Genomic DNA, 16,167 nt, shown 5'->3' with positions numbered 1-16,167 from the left:
TATGTACTGGAAAACATTGTTTTCTTTAGCATACATTGTGGGGCAGCTAAGGTATTTTTCTAGAATTTTATATTATTATTTTATATTTGTATTCATCTGCTTAAGTGCCTTGGGTCCCCATGACTTACTGTATCAAATACCTCTACCTATCCTCAAGGCCTTCTACCAATTTATTGCCTTCTTTATTTTATCAGTTTTATTTGTTTTACTCTTTTTTTTTGAGACGGAGTCTCACTCAGTCGCCCAGGCTGGAGTACAGTGATGCGATCTTGGCTCACTGCAAGCTCCGCCTCCCGGGTTCACGCCATTCTCCTGCCTCAACCTCCCGAGTAGCTGGGACTACAGGCGCCCGCCACCACGCCCGGCTAATTTTTTGTATTTTTAGTAGAGACGGGGTTTCACCGTGTTAGCCAGGATGGTCTCGATCTCCTGACCTCCTGATCAGTAGAGGCCTGATCAGTAGAGGCCCAGGCCCGCCTGGGCCTCCCAAAGTGCTGGGATTACAGGCGTGAGCCACCGCGCCTGGCCTGTTTTACTCTTAATATAGACTATTTCACATTATAAAATAGTCATAGAAATCGGATAGACAAAAACTGAGAAGTCCAAATGCACATGTTTTATTTATGATTATGATTATGATTATGATTGAGATGGAGCCTTGCTGTGTCACCCAGGCTGGAGTGCAATGGCACCATCTCGTCTCACTGCAACCTCCACCACGTGGGTTCAAGTGATTTTCCTGCCTCAGCCTCCTGAGTAGCTGGGATTACAGGTGCCTACCACAACGCCTAGCTAACTTTTTTTTCTATTTTTAGTAGAGACAGGGTTTCACCATGTTGGTCAGGCTGGTCTCGAACTCCTGATCTCAGGTGATCCACCTGCCTCAGCCTCCCAAAGTGCTGGGATTACAGGAGCGAGCCACTGAGCCCAGCTGAAATGCACGCTTTAAAGATTGTTTATTGACTGTTCCTATCAAATATTTTTAAAAATTCTCTAGTTTACATTAAAAATCTAGTTATTCCTTTACAATGAAATGCATAAAGTAACATTAATAAATGTTTAGTGAACAAATGACAGATTCCCATGTGTATGAAAAAGTATTCATTGTGTTTTTCAAGACAATCTATTGCAAGATGATCAGAATATCCTGTTAGAAGACATGCATTTGAACAGAGAAATTTCCCTGCCTCCTGAGCCTCCCAGTAGTTTAGCAGGTAGGTTGAAATTTTCCTTTATGAGAAAGTAATGGGTACTAATGTTTAAATTAAGCCTCAGAACTTCTGAATTTAAGTAGCAATACAGTATAGTGAGAGACAAAGAACAATGTCCTTCAGACTCTGTTAATCTGACTGTAGACAATATAAAATAGGAAATTGGATTCTGAGAAAGGTACATTGAAGGGTATTTAGCCAGGATTGGGTTTAGCATGAGAGTGCTCCGCCAAAATATTGTGCTTTTGAATTATTAAAATAGCATATGGTACATAGTAAGAAAATTTATTAACTAGTATGGTTTGATAATCTACATACAATTTGAGAGAAATTATAAATTGAGGATATTTTCCCTACTTGAAATTCATATGGAAGTACTTCAGATGATTTGAGGTATTTTAGTCTGATTTTTCTTAAGAATTAAAAGTACAATTAACCCCATTTTTGATTAGCCACAATTTTTGATGTTATATTTGCTTTCTAAAAACAATAGTAGAAACGGAAAATACCAAGAGCTAAGTAATAAAATTTTACTTATGGTTTTTTATGGGTCAACTGATAAGTATTTAACAGAATACAATTTTTTTTAGCAGACATATAGTCAAATTTTTATCAGTCATTTACTGTGGTTGCCACCACTGTTTTCACATCTGCGTGACTTTAACCCACCCTTAGATGTCTCATGTGCAAAAGGGGATGATGATACTTGACTCACTCGAATACTATTGGTCCCAGACCATACAATCTGTAAGCTTCTTCAACTCTATTAAATAAATGGTTCTAAGAATTCAGATGTTCCAGTTGGTAATATAAATCTTCAGTTAGTTTATCTTTTTCTTTAATTCTCACACAGTCCTCTATCCTGCATCCTAACTGTTTTTTTTACAATTTCTTTTATGTGGATGTTGATTAGTTGAACCAGATAACCCAGAGTGTATATGTGTACCTGAAAATGAAAAAATGAATGAAACAACATTATTATCAACTGAAGAGGAAGGATTTACCCTTGATCCAATTGAAATTTCAGGTCAGAGGCATTTATCATTTTGTTTTAATTTTTAATACACTGTTAACTTATTTACTTTGAGATGTTTGAATAATCACTGAAATATTATAGGAGGTAGTCAATCTAGTACTAGCACTTGTAATACAATAGAAGAGAAGACCGTGAAGGAAATTTTAGATGATCCTTTTGAGGTAGGAAGTGGGACTCAACTCTAGAATTGCGGGTTGGACGCCGGACCAGATGATGACTAGTTACAAGGTGGGTGGGGGGAGCTTTCAATCAGACGCACCCACCAGTGTGCCATGTCAATTTACTGCTGCCATGGCAACACTGGGAATTCACCCTTTTCCATGGCGATGACCCAGTGATTACTACTCCTTCTCCGCATAAACCGGCCCCCTTAATCTGCATGAAATTAAAAGTGGGTATAAATATCACTGCAAAACTGCCCTGAGCTGCTAGTCTGGGCCTACTGGGTAGCCCTGTGCTGTAGCAGCAGTCACGATGCTAGAGGTGTAATACCACCAGAGCTGTAACACTGCCTATTCAGTAAAGCTGTTTTCTTCTACCTCTGACTTGCCCTTGAATTCTTTTCCTGGACAAAGCCAAGAACCCAGATGGATTAAGCTCCACTCTGGGGCTCATTTGTCCTGTATCTCTGTATCACTTGCATTATATTCAGTCCTGTTCAAACCATTTATCCAGTTTGGGAAACTGAAAAATTTTAAACTAAGTTCAGTTTAGGAATGTATTGAGCCATTACTCTGTGGTGGGCATGGGAATAAAGAAGACACACACTTTTTGCTTTTAAGAAGCTTAGAAAACAATCTAGTTAGGAAGATAAATAATCATGCAAGTGAATATAATATAAGGCAGAATAAAAGGGTCAGAAGAGAGGCACAATGACTTCTAGCATTTAACTTCAAACATCATGTTTTAGGGATAAGTAGTAAGTATGAGTCTAATATAACTACTAGTCTAATATAACTAATATAACTAACTAATATAACTAGGTCATTTAGAAACATCCTAGTTTGTAGGTAGTATAATTGATGTGAATTTCAGTTTATAAACTCAGGCATGCAAACAGTAAAGCTTTTTTTTTTTTTTTTTTTAAACTGAGTTCACCACTGAGCCTCTATCTCACTAGGCTGGCAGGAAATTCAATCTGTGTAGCTTCCCTGTCTTCTTTTCATCATGTAGTTCCAGAGTTTGGGAGAGGGGTATATAGAAGGTGGAAGGTGGAAGGGAACCTCTGGTTATCAGCCATACCAATTTATGGTTCTCAGTGCTCCAGCGTACATAGCCTTGGGGATCATCACATAGCCAACCTGTCCAGTATCTTGCCTCGTTCCTGGGATTTTACTGAGGCACATCAGCCAGCAAGCAGGTTCCTGTACCTTTTGGCTCCATTGATCTTAGATCTTTATCCATACTGAGAAATCCAACCCTCTCTCCCCTTTTAGAGCTTTACTAAAGAAAAGCTTAACTTCTGCTTTCTGCCTGCTAAAATTCCCTGATGGAGTGAAATCCTATGGAACCTGCTTGGAATGTCTATGAATTTCAGTGGCAGAGGGGAAAATACACTGGACAAATACAAATTTTTTTTTTTTTTTTTTTTTTTTTTGAGACGGAGTCTCGCTTTGTCGCCCAGGCTGGAGTACAGTGGCCAGATCTCAGCTCAACTGCAAGCTCCGCCTCCCGGGTTTACGCCATTCTCCTGCCTCAGCCTCCCGAGTAGCTGGGACTACAGGTGCCCGCCACCTCGCCCGGCTAGTTTTTCGTATTTTTTAGTAGAGACGTGGTTTCACCGTGTTAGCCAGGATGGTCTCCATCTCCTGACCTCGTGATCCGCCCATCTCGGCCTCCCAAAGTGCTGGGATTACAGGCTTGAGCCACCGCGCCCGGCCAGACAAATACAAATTAGTGTTGTAGAAAGTTATTCTATTACATAAGCATTTTAAGGAACCTCCAGATAGGTTGAATTCCATCTTCCCCACATTTCCTCAGTTGCTCACTTAACAGGTAGATCCCTTTCTAAGCACTTCCAAGCAACACCTTACAAAATGTATCAGCTATTGGTTGCTCAGCAAATTTTCAGAGGGGAGAAGGGATTTTCTTTCCAATGCAACACTGTATATTGTACTGTGGTAGAAATTTCTTTTCTTTTTTGGAGATAGGTTCTTGCTCTATTGCCCAGTCTGGAGTGTAGTGGTATGGTCTCAGTTCACTTCAGCCTCTGCCACTCAGGCTTAAGGGATCCACCCATCTCAGCCTCCTGAGTAGCTGGGTTTACAGGTGCATTTTTGTGCATTCTGTGGCTAATTTTTGTATTTTCTGTAGAGATAGGGTTTAGCCATGTTGCCCAGGCTGGTCTTGAACTCCTGGGCCCAAGCAATCTGCCCACCTCAGCCTCTTGAAGTGCCAGGATTACAGGCATGAGCCACCGTGCCTGGCTTAGAAATTTCTTAAGTATTTAGTGTCTACGATATGATTTTAGAAAGCTGTATAACCAATCCCATTTGTGCCTATTTCTTATATTTAGACATTGCTGAGAAAAGGAAAGGTAAAAAGAGGAGATTGCTCATAGATCCTGTCAAGGAGCTCAGTAGCAAAGTTATACATAAACAGCTTACTTCCTTTGTGGACACCCTCATGGTTTTGGAACTTGCACCTCCTACCCAAAGATTGATGATGTGGAAGAAGAGGGGAGGAGTGGATACACTTCTGTCAACTGCTGCCCAGGATTTGATTCATGCTGAACTGAAAATGGTAACAGTTTCTATCCTTCTACATGACAGCAATGTCTGGTTATAAATAAATAAATAAATAATAAACACATCTTTACATACATACATAACAGAATTTAAACTTGCAAAGAAGTATTTCCTCATTTTGAATTAATTTTCTGGATTGTGTGTATGAATTATAGTTTTTCCTTTTTAGATATGTGCTTGTGTTTTCTTGAATTGCTTTGCTGGTGCAAAAACAAAAAAAAACAAAAGTGTGTATTTTTACAGTTGTTTACAAAATGCTTTCTGTCCTCTGGCTTTAAACTTGGAAGAAAAATGATACAGAAGGAGTCAGTAAGGGAAGAAGTGGGAAACCAAAATATCATAGGTGAGACTTCTTAATTCTCTTGATGTTGAAGGGAATGTTGTGGCAACAAAAATTTGATGTTTTAAATTTCAAAATGAAGATGGGATCCAATTCCATGTTCTCAAGTATAAATGCTAACTCTGGAAGAGTAGTTGAACTTAAATGAAATTATTACTTCAGTATTGCATTTTTCTGCATTTTGGATTAATTTTTGTCCCAGAGATTTCATTAAAAAGATGAAGTATATATACTATGTAAACCATTCTTATTATCACTTTTTCTGCCTCCTTCACTCTCAAAGGCAGTACTCAAAAATCCTCAAAAAAGAAAATCTTTCTATCTAGCAAGATAACGTTTCAATGTAAAACAACTAACATGAAAAGTCATGTAAGGATAAGAACAGCACTTAATGCAGTTAACTTGAGACGGTATTTCTGTCTACCCAAAAGGCACATGGAATATTAATAATTACTGATTATTATCATGATAATTATAAAGTAATAATAAAACCAATTGGTGTGATGAGGGAGCCTCCACTTTCTGATCACCCTTCCTGAAGGCATTAAATCTACTGAACGATATACCACAATGGGCTTGAATTATCCATGTTGTCTCGTGAGTGAATGTGTGAGAGCGTGTGTAGAGGAGATGGTTGGCAGAGAATGGGGAGTGGAGGTGACAAAGAGACAGAGGACAGGAAAGGGAAGATACATATGTGAGACTTGGGAGCAATAAGAAAGTTTGTGTATCCTTTGCTTAAATTCTTGGATCCCAACGTGTCTGTCAGAAGTTTTCTTTTGTTACAACCATATCACAATTCAAGTTTGAAAGATATTTTGGTGAAATTGTCTTTATTTCCTTGATAATTTAGAGACATTCATGATGCAAGAGCCAAATTCCCAGCAAGAGTTAAGTAAACCTCAAACTTGGAAGGATGTGATTGGTGGATCTCAGCATAGCTCTTATGAGGATACCAATAAACATATTAACTCTGAGGTAAGTTATCCAGAGAGAATCGTAAAAATATTTTATTTTCTACAGATATAGTAAAGGAATGTTGGGACTCTGGTATATTTTCTTACATTTGTATATTCATATTTCATTTTAAGTTGTTTTGCAATTTGTTTACTAAGTAGCAGGGTAAAACATGATTGTCTTCTACAGAATTTTTCCAGGAGTTTAGGATGTAAATCGCAAGATAAGGTGGTTTCATACTGAACTAGTATTTTGCATGATATGTTAAATCAATGATTGTCTATATGTAAACCTGGTTATATGCTGAGAATCCTACTAGGCCTCATATTCTTTGTGTCATGGAATGTTTTAGAACTGCAGCCAGTATACCTAAGTTTTGCTTCTCATCATAAATTCACCCTTTTATCTCTAAGAATAATATATTTTAGACCCACCAATTACCTTGGCCTTGAATCTGAAAGACTTACCTAAAGATCTATAACCAAAACGAAATTTTAAAAACTTTCTAAGATATATTTTTTATTTGAAAAACATTACTATTTGAAAACATAATTGGAAATAATATGCTTTGAAATATTTCTCAATTGTTATTTTATTGGTTGTACAAATATAAATATTGTAGCTATACCAGATAAAAATAAACCAGTGTTTTTCTGGTCTGTTCCATTATCACTGTATTTTGATAACCACACAGGGAATTCAAAGTCAACCCATGTTGAAACTGAATGCCCTTGGAAGGAAAGACAATTTCACAGTGCATTCAAGCAGAAAATATTTTACTAAATATTTGATAATATACTGGATATTGAGATACTGGGTTGCCAGTACTACTCTCTCCCTCACTTGGGCTCAGGCATTTCTTAAAGTGTACCTACCAAAAATTATGATTAGGTAAACCTGTTTAGTTTATGATATTTTGGAAGGAAAATATAACTTCACTTATCACAGATATAACAAGATAGATTGTCCCATGGGCTTGAAGTAGAGAGAAGAGAGATTGATGTACCAGTTTTTTTGAACCTTTACTCCTTTACCCTATGCTTATGCTTTTTCAATTCTACTCTTATTTTGCTTCCAAAAATGTTAACAAATGTGAAATATAGTCAAGCATGGGAGCGCAAGAACAAGAAGGGACAAGAAAATATTGATTCTGATGAATCATTTTCAAATTTTCATAAAACAGAATTTTTATATATCATAACTGTAAAATTGAGAGTATCAAAAAAATAGAGTATTCATAGAAATTGAAAGAGAAAAACAAGGCTTCACAAATATGTATATTAAAGAATAAAATGTAACTCCTTATGTTTACTACGAGTTTTTAAAACTGAGTTAGAAAGCAAGTAAACTATCTTAGAGGAGGCCCTTAGTCAAGATTGGGGAAGACACCCAGGGAATGAAGCTTGGAGACAGGTTGAAGATGAAAACGGATTGACAGCTTCTATAGCAATGAGAAGGGAAGGAGATGATAGGGACTAGGAAATTTCTCGCTGTCTCTTTTTCTTTCTTCCTTTATGTCTTCACTCCCCTTCCAGCAGACAGGTTCTTCTTCCCTTTTGCTCGTGACAGCTCCAGCAGTGGTGGCAGGAATCCTATCATGGTCCTCAGTAGGGATATTAATATCCCTTTCCTCACTCTCACTCCCTCTCTGCTCGCCTATTGCAGATCTCTTTCCTCTGCCACCTAGTATTGGCATGAGACTAGAGGCAGGGGAGTGGGGCTAGATAAAATGCTTCAAAGCAAAGTGGTCTCAGTAACACAGCAGTAGAGACTTTTAATGTGAGGCCTGCAGTAGAGAGGGAAAAGGAAAGGAAAAGGATAGGAAACAAGGAGGGAAGGGGCATGCAAGTTCTTCCTTTATGGGAGACATATGGAAAACTGTAACATTTAAGTCAAAGACTGCCTATCTGGGGTATTTCAGAGATAATATTTTGACAATGTGGGTAGTATTTTAAATTAGTTTGAGAAATGAGCATTCACGTGATTAAAGCATTTAACAAAATTAGATTGTTCCTGTATAACCACTGTCAGATTTACCTAACTTTCCCTAATTTGCTTCAGCAGGATATTGTTGAAATGGTGTCTTTAGCTGCTGAGGAATCATCTTTAACGAATGACTTATTTGCACAAGAAATTGAATGTAGTCCAGTTGAATTGGTAAATATATGTATAGTCTTGGGGATGTTCTTAAAAACTTCATTCCTAAATATTTTTAACACCTTATTTATCTCAAACTTGGCTTTTAAAGCTGTCATGTTACTTTCTGAATTTATAATTTAAATTTGTGATTACAACAGAGATGTTTGTGAATAGTTTGATAAAATATTCTGAATTGCTCTGATTTTTTGTCTTTCTTTAATTTCTTTTGAAACTTCAAATACTTTTAAGGGAAAATGTGAGATTTTTGTGCTTATCAAAAGTAATGACAAGATTTAGAATGTTGAGAATCACTGTTTTAAATTATTGGTATAACATCTCTAGAGAAACAGAACTATATTAAGAGTATGGCCTAGGGCATTTGAAATTTTATCTTATTTACAACAAAAATTGTAAGTAATTTTTCCTTTAACATTATGTGGCACAAGGCTTGTATCTGTACAAGGCTTCTGGAAATTTGAAACAAAATCATCTGGGAGTCAGAGGGCCACATGTCAATAGCAAAGACAGAAGTCAAGTCTGATTTACCTGACTCCCTGCTTGTTAACTGTCTTATTTCTCTGGTTTTGTCCCAGCATACTGAAAACATTTTTAAGACTGTAAGGAATTTTAGTAAAAGTTTTTTAGTAAATAATATAAAAACACCCAGTAAGCCTAATGTTAATTTGTTTCTATAAAATTATCTATATAATGAGTTCCAAGACTATTTGATTGTTTTTCATACAAGGAAAAGAGACCGAATTCTCTAGATAATCTAGGGCAGAATAAATTACCTGAACTTTTTACCTGAAGTATCCAAACAGCTGAGCCAGAAGTGGTTGATTCATTCTTGCTATTCGCTTTGCTTCTATAGATGCAGGTTATTTTCATACATGGTCAAGCAAACCACAACACAGCACAAGTTCAGCTGTTTTAATAATCCACTGGGCTTTCTACACAATAGATTCAGCTGTAGGGTGTCCAGATAGATCAAGTAGACAGGCTTTAGCAGAATGCACAGACTATTTCTTCTGAGCCTTTCTCTGGTTAGTTTAGTTGTGCATTATAGGTGAAGCGAGAGTCTCATGGACCTTTAACAAAGAGGTTTTTACATTTCAAAAACTGCATTTGTTTATTTAACAATAAAATAAACATTAATAAGTGGGTGTCCTCATTTATCCAAGGACAGACCAGAAAAGAATAATCATAAATTGTAGCTGAAGGGATTTGGAAAACTCTCCAGAATACAGTGACCATATTTTCAAATTAGTCTCTTTGGGATATAAGAAAGCATATAGCATAGTCAAGCCCAGGTAGCTGGTATAGTTGGTGGAAATGGGGACTCAGTAGTTCCCAGGCTGAGTAAAAGAGTCCCTTCAGCCTCACATGATTTAAAATGTCATGCAGAATATTCTGGTGCTTTCTCTAATTGTCTTGGAGTCTATGAAATTGAAAGCACTTTTAGCAAGTGTCTGGGCTCCTATACATGAAGGCTAGACAAACAGTGGACATGTGATGAGAGTGACACAGATGCTTTTGGGCCGCATGGTCAGAATTAGCTTAGGAAAAATTATAAAGTAGGCCAGATTTGTGCCACTTCCCTTCCCCCAACCCCTTGTAAGCCTGCTCTTTTATCAGATTCATGGACACCTTTCATATGCCCAATTTCTGCTCTAACATCATAAGGTGTTAGTTTGTAAGGGATTAGAATAAATTCTTGCAAAGAATTTCAACTACCATTTTTAAATATTGAGGTATTTCTGAAAGTGGTTAAGCCTTAAATACCAAAAAAAAAAAAAAAAAATCTATTTAGATAACAATGACAGACAATCAGGCAGTGGGTTAATCTTTTTTGGACAAGGCATCTCGAAATCTGAAAGATTTCTAACCCAATTGTACACAAACTACTAAACAGCAGTTATGTTTAGAGCTTCCATTACCAGGTAAGTTCAGATAAAGGCCTTTACAATGCAGAAATAGCTGTATGTTTACTCCTGTCAACTGAGTTCAGATTGACCAGAACTAGGATAGCCCTAGGCAAAAGTTGTTGTCTTTGCTAATTTTACTTTTCAAAGTAACCAAAAGGCCCTGGGCACATTACCAGATAAAGATGGCAGAATCTCCTATTTTGGAGCCTCTTATCAGAAGACACCCTGGAGAGTATGGGTATAATTGTGCATAGGTGGTTTATATTTGTATGTTAGCCTTATTCTCTTTATAAATAATAAAGACTATAAGCTCTTTATTTGTCAGGACCCATTGCAATAATTGTGTTTCTTGTAGAAGCTAACACTATGATTTGTAAATAGTAAGTGTTTAGTAAAATTTGCTTAAATTAAATATTTTATTTATCAATCATTCAAACAGGAGTCATTGAGGAATGAAGAAAATATTGAGACAGAGAGATGGAATCGAAGAATACTTCAGTTGTTAAATCACTTACGGGTAAGATGCTAGGGTTTGTCAACCCTATTTTTATTTTATAAAATAAGTAAATACTGACTTCAAGCTTCTAGATATTAATGAAAACGCAGTAATTTTCCTTATTTTTTTGAGGCCAAATCCCACTAGAGTGCAATGATTTTCAGTAGTATACCCAGGGCTAAATATAAAAGTTTGGTTTTGGTGCCTGCATATTCTAATCAACTTCTTACCCACACTCATACCCTTAGATATCTATCTATTCTGTGTCCCATTCTCATTTTTAGCAGGATACCAACTAATTCTCAACATGAAACTTAGTTGATAGCAGTTCAAGAGTGACAGCTCAAATAATTTTTCAATTTAATTTATATTTTTATCAAAATAATACATGCATATTATTTTAAAAGTTCCATAGCACCATGCAATAAGGCTGAAAAGACAGAAAGGCCTTTGTCCTACCCCTCCTTTCCCTAAGTCCTGCTCACCAGAAGCAACTACATTAAGCTGCTTCTTTTAGTATTTATGTCTATATTCTTAATAAACATGCTTTTAGTGCTCTTTCTTGGTATTTCAGCTTTAAACTTTACTGAATTGACAGAAAACAAAAGTTTAACTTAGTTACCTTCCCCTCCCTACTATACTTTTAGCATAGTGTTATGTGTTTACAGTGTTATATTTATAATAGTTATGATGCAGGTTTGACTGTGACAGGAAGCCAAAATACTAATGACTTAAAAAAGATAGAAGTTTGTTTATCTCTCAGGTAAAGGTTCAATCTGGTATGGCGGCTATGCTCACAAAGTTGTCAGGGACCCAGGTTTCCCTTGTCTTCTCAAGATCCAAAATGGCTAACTACCCACCAGGTCTGTACTCCAATCAGCAGCAAATTTCCTTTAACTGTACAACCCAGAAATTGTATCACTTTTTTTTTTTTTATTTTTATTTTTTTGAGACGGAGTCTCGCTCTGTCGCCCAGGCTGTGTGCAGTGGTGTGATCTCTACTCACTGCAAGCTCCGCCTGCCAAGTTCACGCCATTCTTCTGCCTCAGCCTCCAGAGTAGCTGGGACTACAGGCGCCCACCACCGCGCCCAGCTAATTTTTTTTATTTTTAGTAGAAATGGGGTTTCACCGTGGTCTCGATCTCCTGACCTCGTGATCCCCCCACCTCAGGCTCCCAAAGTGCTGGGATTACAGGCGTAAGCCACCACGCCCGGCCAGAAATTTTATAACTTTTAACACTTCATTGACCAGCACTTAATCACATTACCGCATCTAGCTGGGAAATGTAGTCTTTATTTGGTAAGCTTAGTCCCAGCTAATAATTCCATTACTATAGAAGAAGAGACTGGAAATTAAAGGACAACTAGCAGCTGCTGCCATAAATACTGTATACAGATTAGTTTACATTGAAGCTTCATAGCGTGATTACATTTCTTCTCAAGTTTATGATTGTTTTGTCATTAGGCTTTTTTCAAGTTAATCATTACCTCATTTTTTTTCATTTGCTCAGTCTATAAACCCATTTTAATTACTTTTCCAAGCTCAGACAATATGACCAAACTCTGACAAAAATACCATTTTTGTGGTTTTATAATATTTTATAATATCTCTTATCAAGTGATCCATCAGTTCCTTTTTTTTTTCTTAAAGGTATCTCTCTGGGGGTTCACCATCCTCTTGTTCTGATTGATACAAACCAGTTGCTCTTTAGGTCTGCTCCATAGTTTTTGTCTTGGGATATTGCTTTGTCATAAACATGAGAATTTGTCTCTTTCCTGTATGTATTATTTCCTCTGTGGTTTTGGGTGCTTTGATCTTCCTTTATCTTAAATTTTTTGGTGGTTAACATCCTTTCATGATTTCCCGAGATAAATAGTTCATAAGAGATAGAGATCCTCCATACCAGCCTGAGCATTTCTTTTACCTTTAACATGACTGTCTCTAGACATAAGTTGAAAATATATTTCTCTCAGATGTTGAAGGCTTTGTAACATTGCCAAGATTCTTGTGATGTTATTGAGAGGTCAGATGTTGCCTTAGTTGGTGATCCTTTGTAAGAAATCTATTTTCTTTCTGGAAGCTTTTGATCTTTTATTATTATTATTATTATTATTATTATTATCCCTGGCACTCTGGAATTTCATGATGTGCTTTGGGTTTTTTTTTTCTTTCACTTGTTGTGCTTACCATGTAGTGTGTTCTTTTATATGGAAATTTCATGTTCCTGAGTTTTAGAAAATTTTTAAAAATTTCTTGAACTTTCTCCTTATTATTGTTATTTTTTAAAGTTTTTCATAGAGTCAAGGTCCCACTGTGTTGCTCAGGCTGGTTTCAAACTCCTGGCCTGAATTTCCTTGTTATTTATCTTCCTGAAGGGCCAATGGGTCAGATGTTGGATGTCCTGAACTGCTCCTTTAATTTTAAAAACATCTTTTATCCTCTATATTAATTTCCTTTTTTGTGTGTTTTTCTACTCTCTAGATTTCTTCAACTTTGTCTTCTAGACTTCACTGAATTTTTATATCTGCTTTCACCTTTTTGTTTTCCAGGAGTTTTTCCTTGTTTACTAACCTTTTGTTTTATAGCATCATGATATTTTTATTTAGTTATGTAATTAGGTTTTTAAGCAGCTTTGTTGAGATATTATTAACATGCAGTAAACTATTTCTATTTGAAGTATGCATTAGATAAGTCTTGACATATGCATACAACTGTAAAACCTTCACCACCATCAAGGAGTAAACATATCTCAAACCAGAAAAAGTTTCCTTGTGCCCCTTGTGAATCCCTCATTTGCATACTTCCAACTGGCACCCCCATTCCCAAGCAACCACTGATCTGCTTCCTCTCACTATTATCCTAGCCATTTTTCATGGATACAATGAAAAACTTCTTAACTTCAGAGATTGCACTTCTGCTCCCTGCATTATCTTTCCTTAGTGATGTTGTTGAATGCATTCCTTTTTGCTGTTTAATATTAGAGATTTTACTCAAATGTCTTGTAGATCCTAGGATTATCTATTTTTATTTAAGATAGAGACACCCAAAAACTGATTGGAAGTTATATACGCATGAAGGCTTGTAGACTTATGGTCTTTATACTGAGGTCATTGGCTGGCACCCCTCACCTTCCCCAGATTGTATTATGTAACTGGGTTTTGTTCTCCCTTAGAATAGTTGGCTTTTCCAGGGTAATCTTTAAGTCTACTGCCTAGGACATGTAAGCACGATGCCAGTAGCTCAAGAATCAAAAGGAGGAGATCAAGGAGAGGCTGGTTATCTCACTGTTCAGAGTGTAGAATTTCCCTTAATCCCACTGTTTGTGGTATGACACTTCACCATCCACAGCGCTAGTGCCTTAAGTCCAAAGCCTCAATGCTTGGTATCTCCAGAAGGGCAATGTCACACCTTCTGCTATGTGAGTAGTGGTCTCTGATTCTGTGAGGTGGTGGAGTGGACAGAAGGGCTAACTGTTCCTAAGTAGATTCTCAAGGAATTCTCCTGTTTTCAGCTTAATCCCTCTCCCCAGTTTATGATACACTGATGTCTCCAATTCCTGAGCTTTTCTAAGGTACTGTATCTCACTCAGATTGGCTTGCTTTTTGCTGGCTTCCCCGCTGCCAGCATTTAGGATTCAGTTGTCTCTACTCTACTAAGTCAGTTATGTCTTCCACTTTCTTTGTCTTTGTCTCCTTCCTTTGTCACTTTTTCTTCCTTTACCTTCATTTCAGAAAGGTTTCTGAAGGGAACACAAATAAACACTTATGTTTAATCTTGCATATTTGTCCCTTTAGGGTTTTTCAAAAGAATTCTTGAAATTGAAAAAGCTGTCCTTATTCTCTCCCGGGAGGAAAAAGCCATCCAATTCTCATCTTTTCTCTCAAGGCAGGGAATAAATGTAGGCTGCATATGCCATCTTTGAAAGGTTACTCACCCTGGGCTACACCTTTGGTTAAGATAAAGTATGATAATGTATTTAATTTATTAATTTGTTGAATGTTATAGACAAGCAAAACCTTGTATATGGTATTTCTAAATATGCTTCACAACTATCCAAGGAGTATGATGCTCCTAGGGACATTGGCCAGTATTCACTACAGTGTTTCTTTTTTTTTTTTTTTCTTTTTTTGAGATGGGGTCTCACGTCACCCATGCTACAGTGCAGTGGTGTGATCTCGGCTCACTGCAACCTCTTCCTCCTGGTTTCAAGCGATTCTCCTGCCTCAGCCTCCCAAATAGCTGGGATTACAGGCACATGCCACCATGCCCAGCCCATTTTTGTATTTTTAGTACAGACAGGGTTTCACCGTGTTTGCCAGACTGGTCTGGAATTCCTGACTTCAAGTGATCCGCCCTCCTTTGCCTCCCAAAGGATTACAGGCGTGAGCCACTGCACCTGGCCACACTGCAGTATTTCTAACTAAAAAATTATACTTCTCTAGGAATCTGATTCCAAATCCTAGCCTTCATGAAAAGAATTATCTTCATCCATAATTAAAATACTTTATTGTACCTCAGTTATTTTCAGTAGGTACACAGATGTCATATAGTGAATCCGACATCTTTTTAATCTGTGCAAAGAAATTGGGAGTTGTTTACATAGTCATAATCCCCTGACACTGAAACTAGAGTTGTTTATAGTCAACACCAACACTAGTACCTTTAAGTAGAAGAAGACTGATAGGCTGATCATTTTCACTGTATTTGAAGCCTCCCAAAGTTCTGTGGATTTTTTTTTTTTTTTTTTTTGTCTCTGCAAATATAGACTAATTGCCCTTTCCACAGGAGCCATTTATGTTAACGTCCATTTTAAAAAGGTCTAACATTTGTGTAACACATTACAAATTTGTATAACATTTTGGAATTCTTTTGCATGTGTGTTCTTCACGAACCAAGCTTGTGTACAGTGACTTGTTTTGTTTTTATGTTTACTAAGGAGTCATTTCCCTTTTTCCACTTAAGGATTTTATAGTCATTTATCCAAAATGTTAATATTTTGTTGTTCATTATGCATTTGTAGCTGGCTTTACTTCTAATGATCTTGTTTCCCTTTTCTTTTTTCTTTTCTAACTATTTTCCCAGGAATCTAACAAGATGGGAATACAGTCCTTTAGTCTGATGAAGCTCTGTAGAAATAGCGACCGAAAACAAGCAGCTGCCAAATTTTATAGCTTTCTTGTCCTAAGAAAACAGCGGGCTATCGAGCTGAGCCAGAGTGCTCCCTATGCAGATATTATAGCTACAATGGGACCAATGTTTTATAACATGTGAAGGAAACCCAGACATATAGATTTATGTCATCACTGGAATTTCTG

At 37.0% G+C, this 16,167-nt stretch overlaps 1 protein-coding gene across 1 annotated transcript in view; it reads left to right on the top strand.

Annotated features, from left to right (window-relative positions):
- The window catches only part of RAD21L1 (RAD21 cohesin complex component like 1), a 28,570-nt gene extending 12,403 nt beyond the window's left edge, over nucleotides 1-16,167 (top strand). The window contains exons 7-14 of the mRNA XM_023220596.2: nucleotides 1,119-1,214; nucleotides 2,125-2,238; nucleotides 4,763-4,989; nucleotides 5,238-5,337; nucleotides 6,188-6,312; nucleotides 8,353-8,448; nucleotides 10,795-10,872; nucleotides 15,935-16,167. Of these exons, the coding sequence (XP_023076364.1) occupies nucleotides 1,119-1,214; nucleotides 2,125-2,238; nucleotides 4,763-4,989; nucleotides 5,238-5,337; nucleotides 6,188-6,312; nucleotides 8,353-8,448; nucleotides 10,795-10,872; nucleotides 15,935-16,123 (1,025 nt within the window). The 3' untranslated portion in view covers nucleotides 16,124-16,167. The remainder of the gene's footprint in view (nucleotides 1-1,118; nucleotides 1,215-2,124; nucleotides 2,239-4,762; nucleotides 4,990-5,237; nucleotides 5,338-6,187; nucleotides 6,313-8,352; nucleotides 8,449-10,794; nucleotides 10,873-15,934) is intronic.

This window comes from Piliocolobus tephrosceles, chromosome 20 (assembly GCF_002776525.5).
Source record: "Piliocolobus tephrosceles isolate RC106 chromosome 20, ASM277652v3, whole genome shotgun sequence".
NCBI classification, from domain to species: Eukaryota; Metazoa; Chordata; class Mammalia; order Primates; family Cercopithecidae; genus Piliocolobus; species Piliocolobus tephrosceles.
This window is presented reverse-complemented; position numbering and strand designations above follow the sequence as displayed.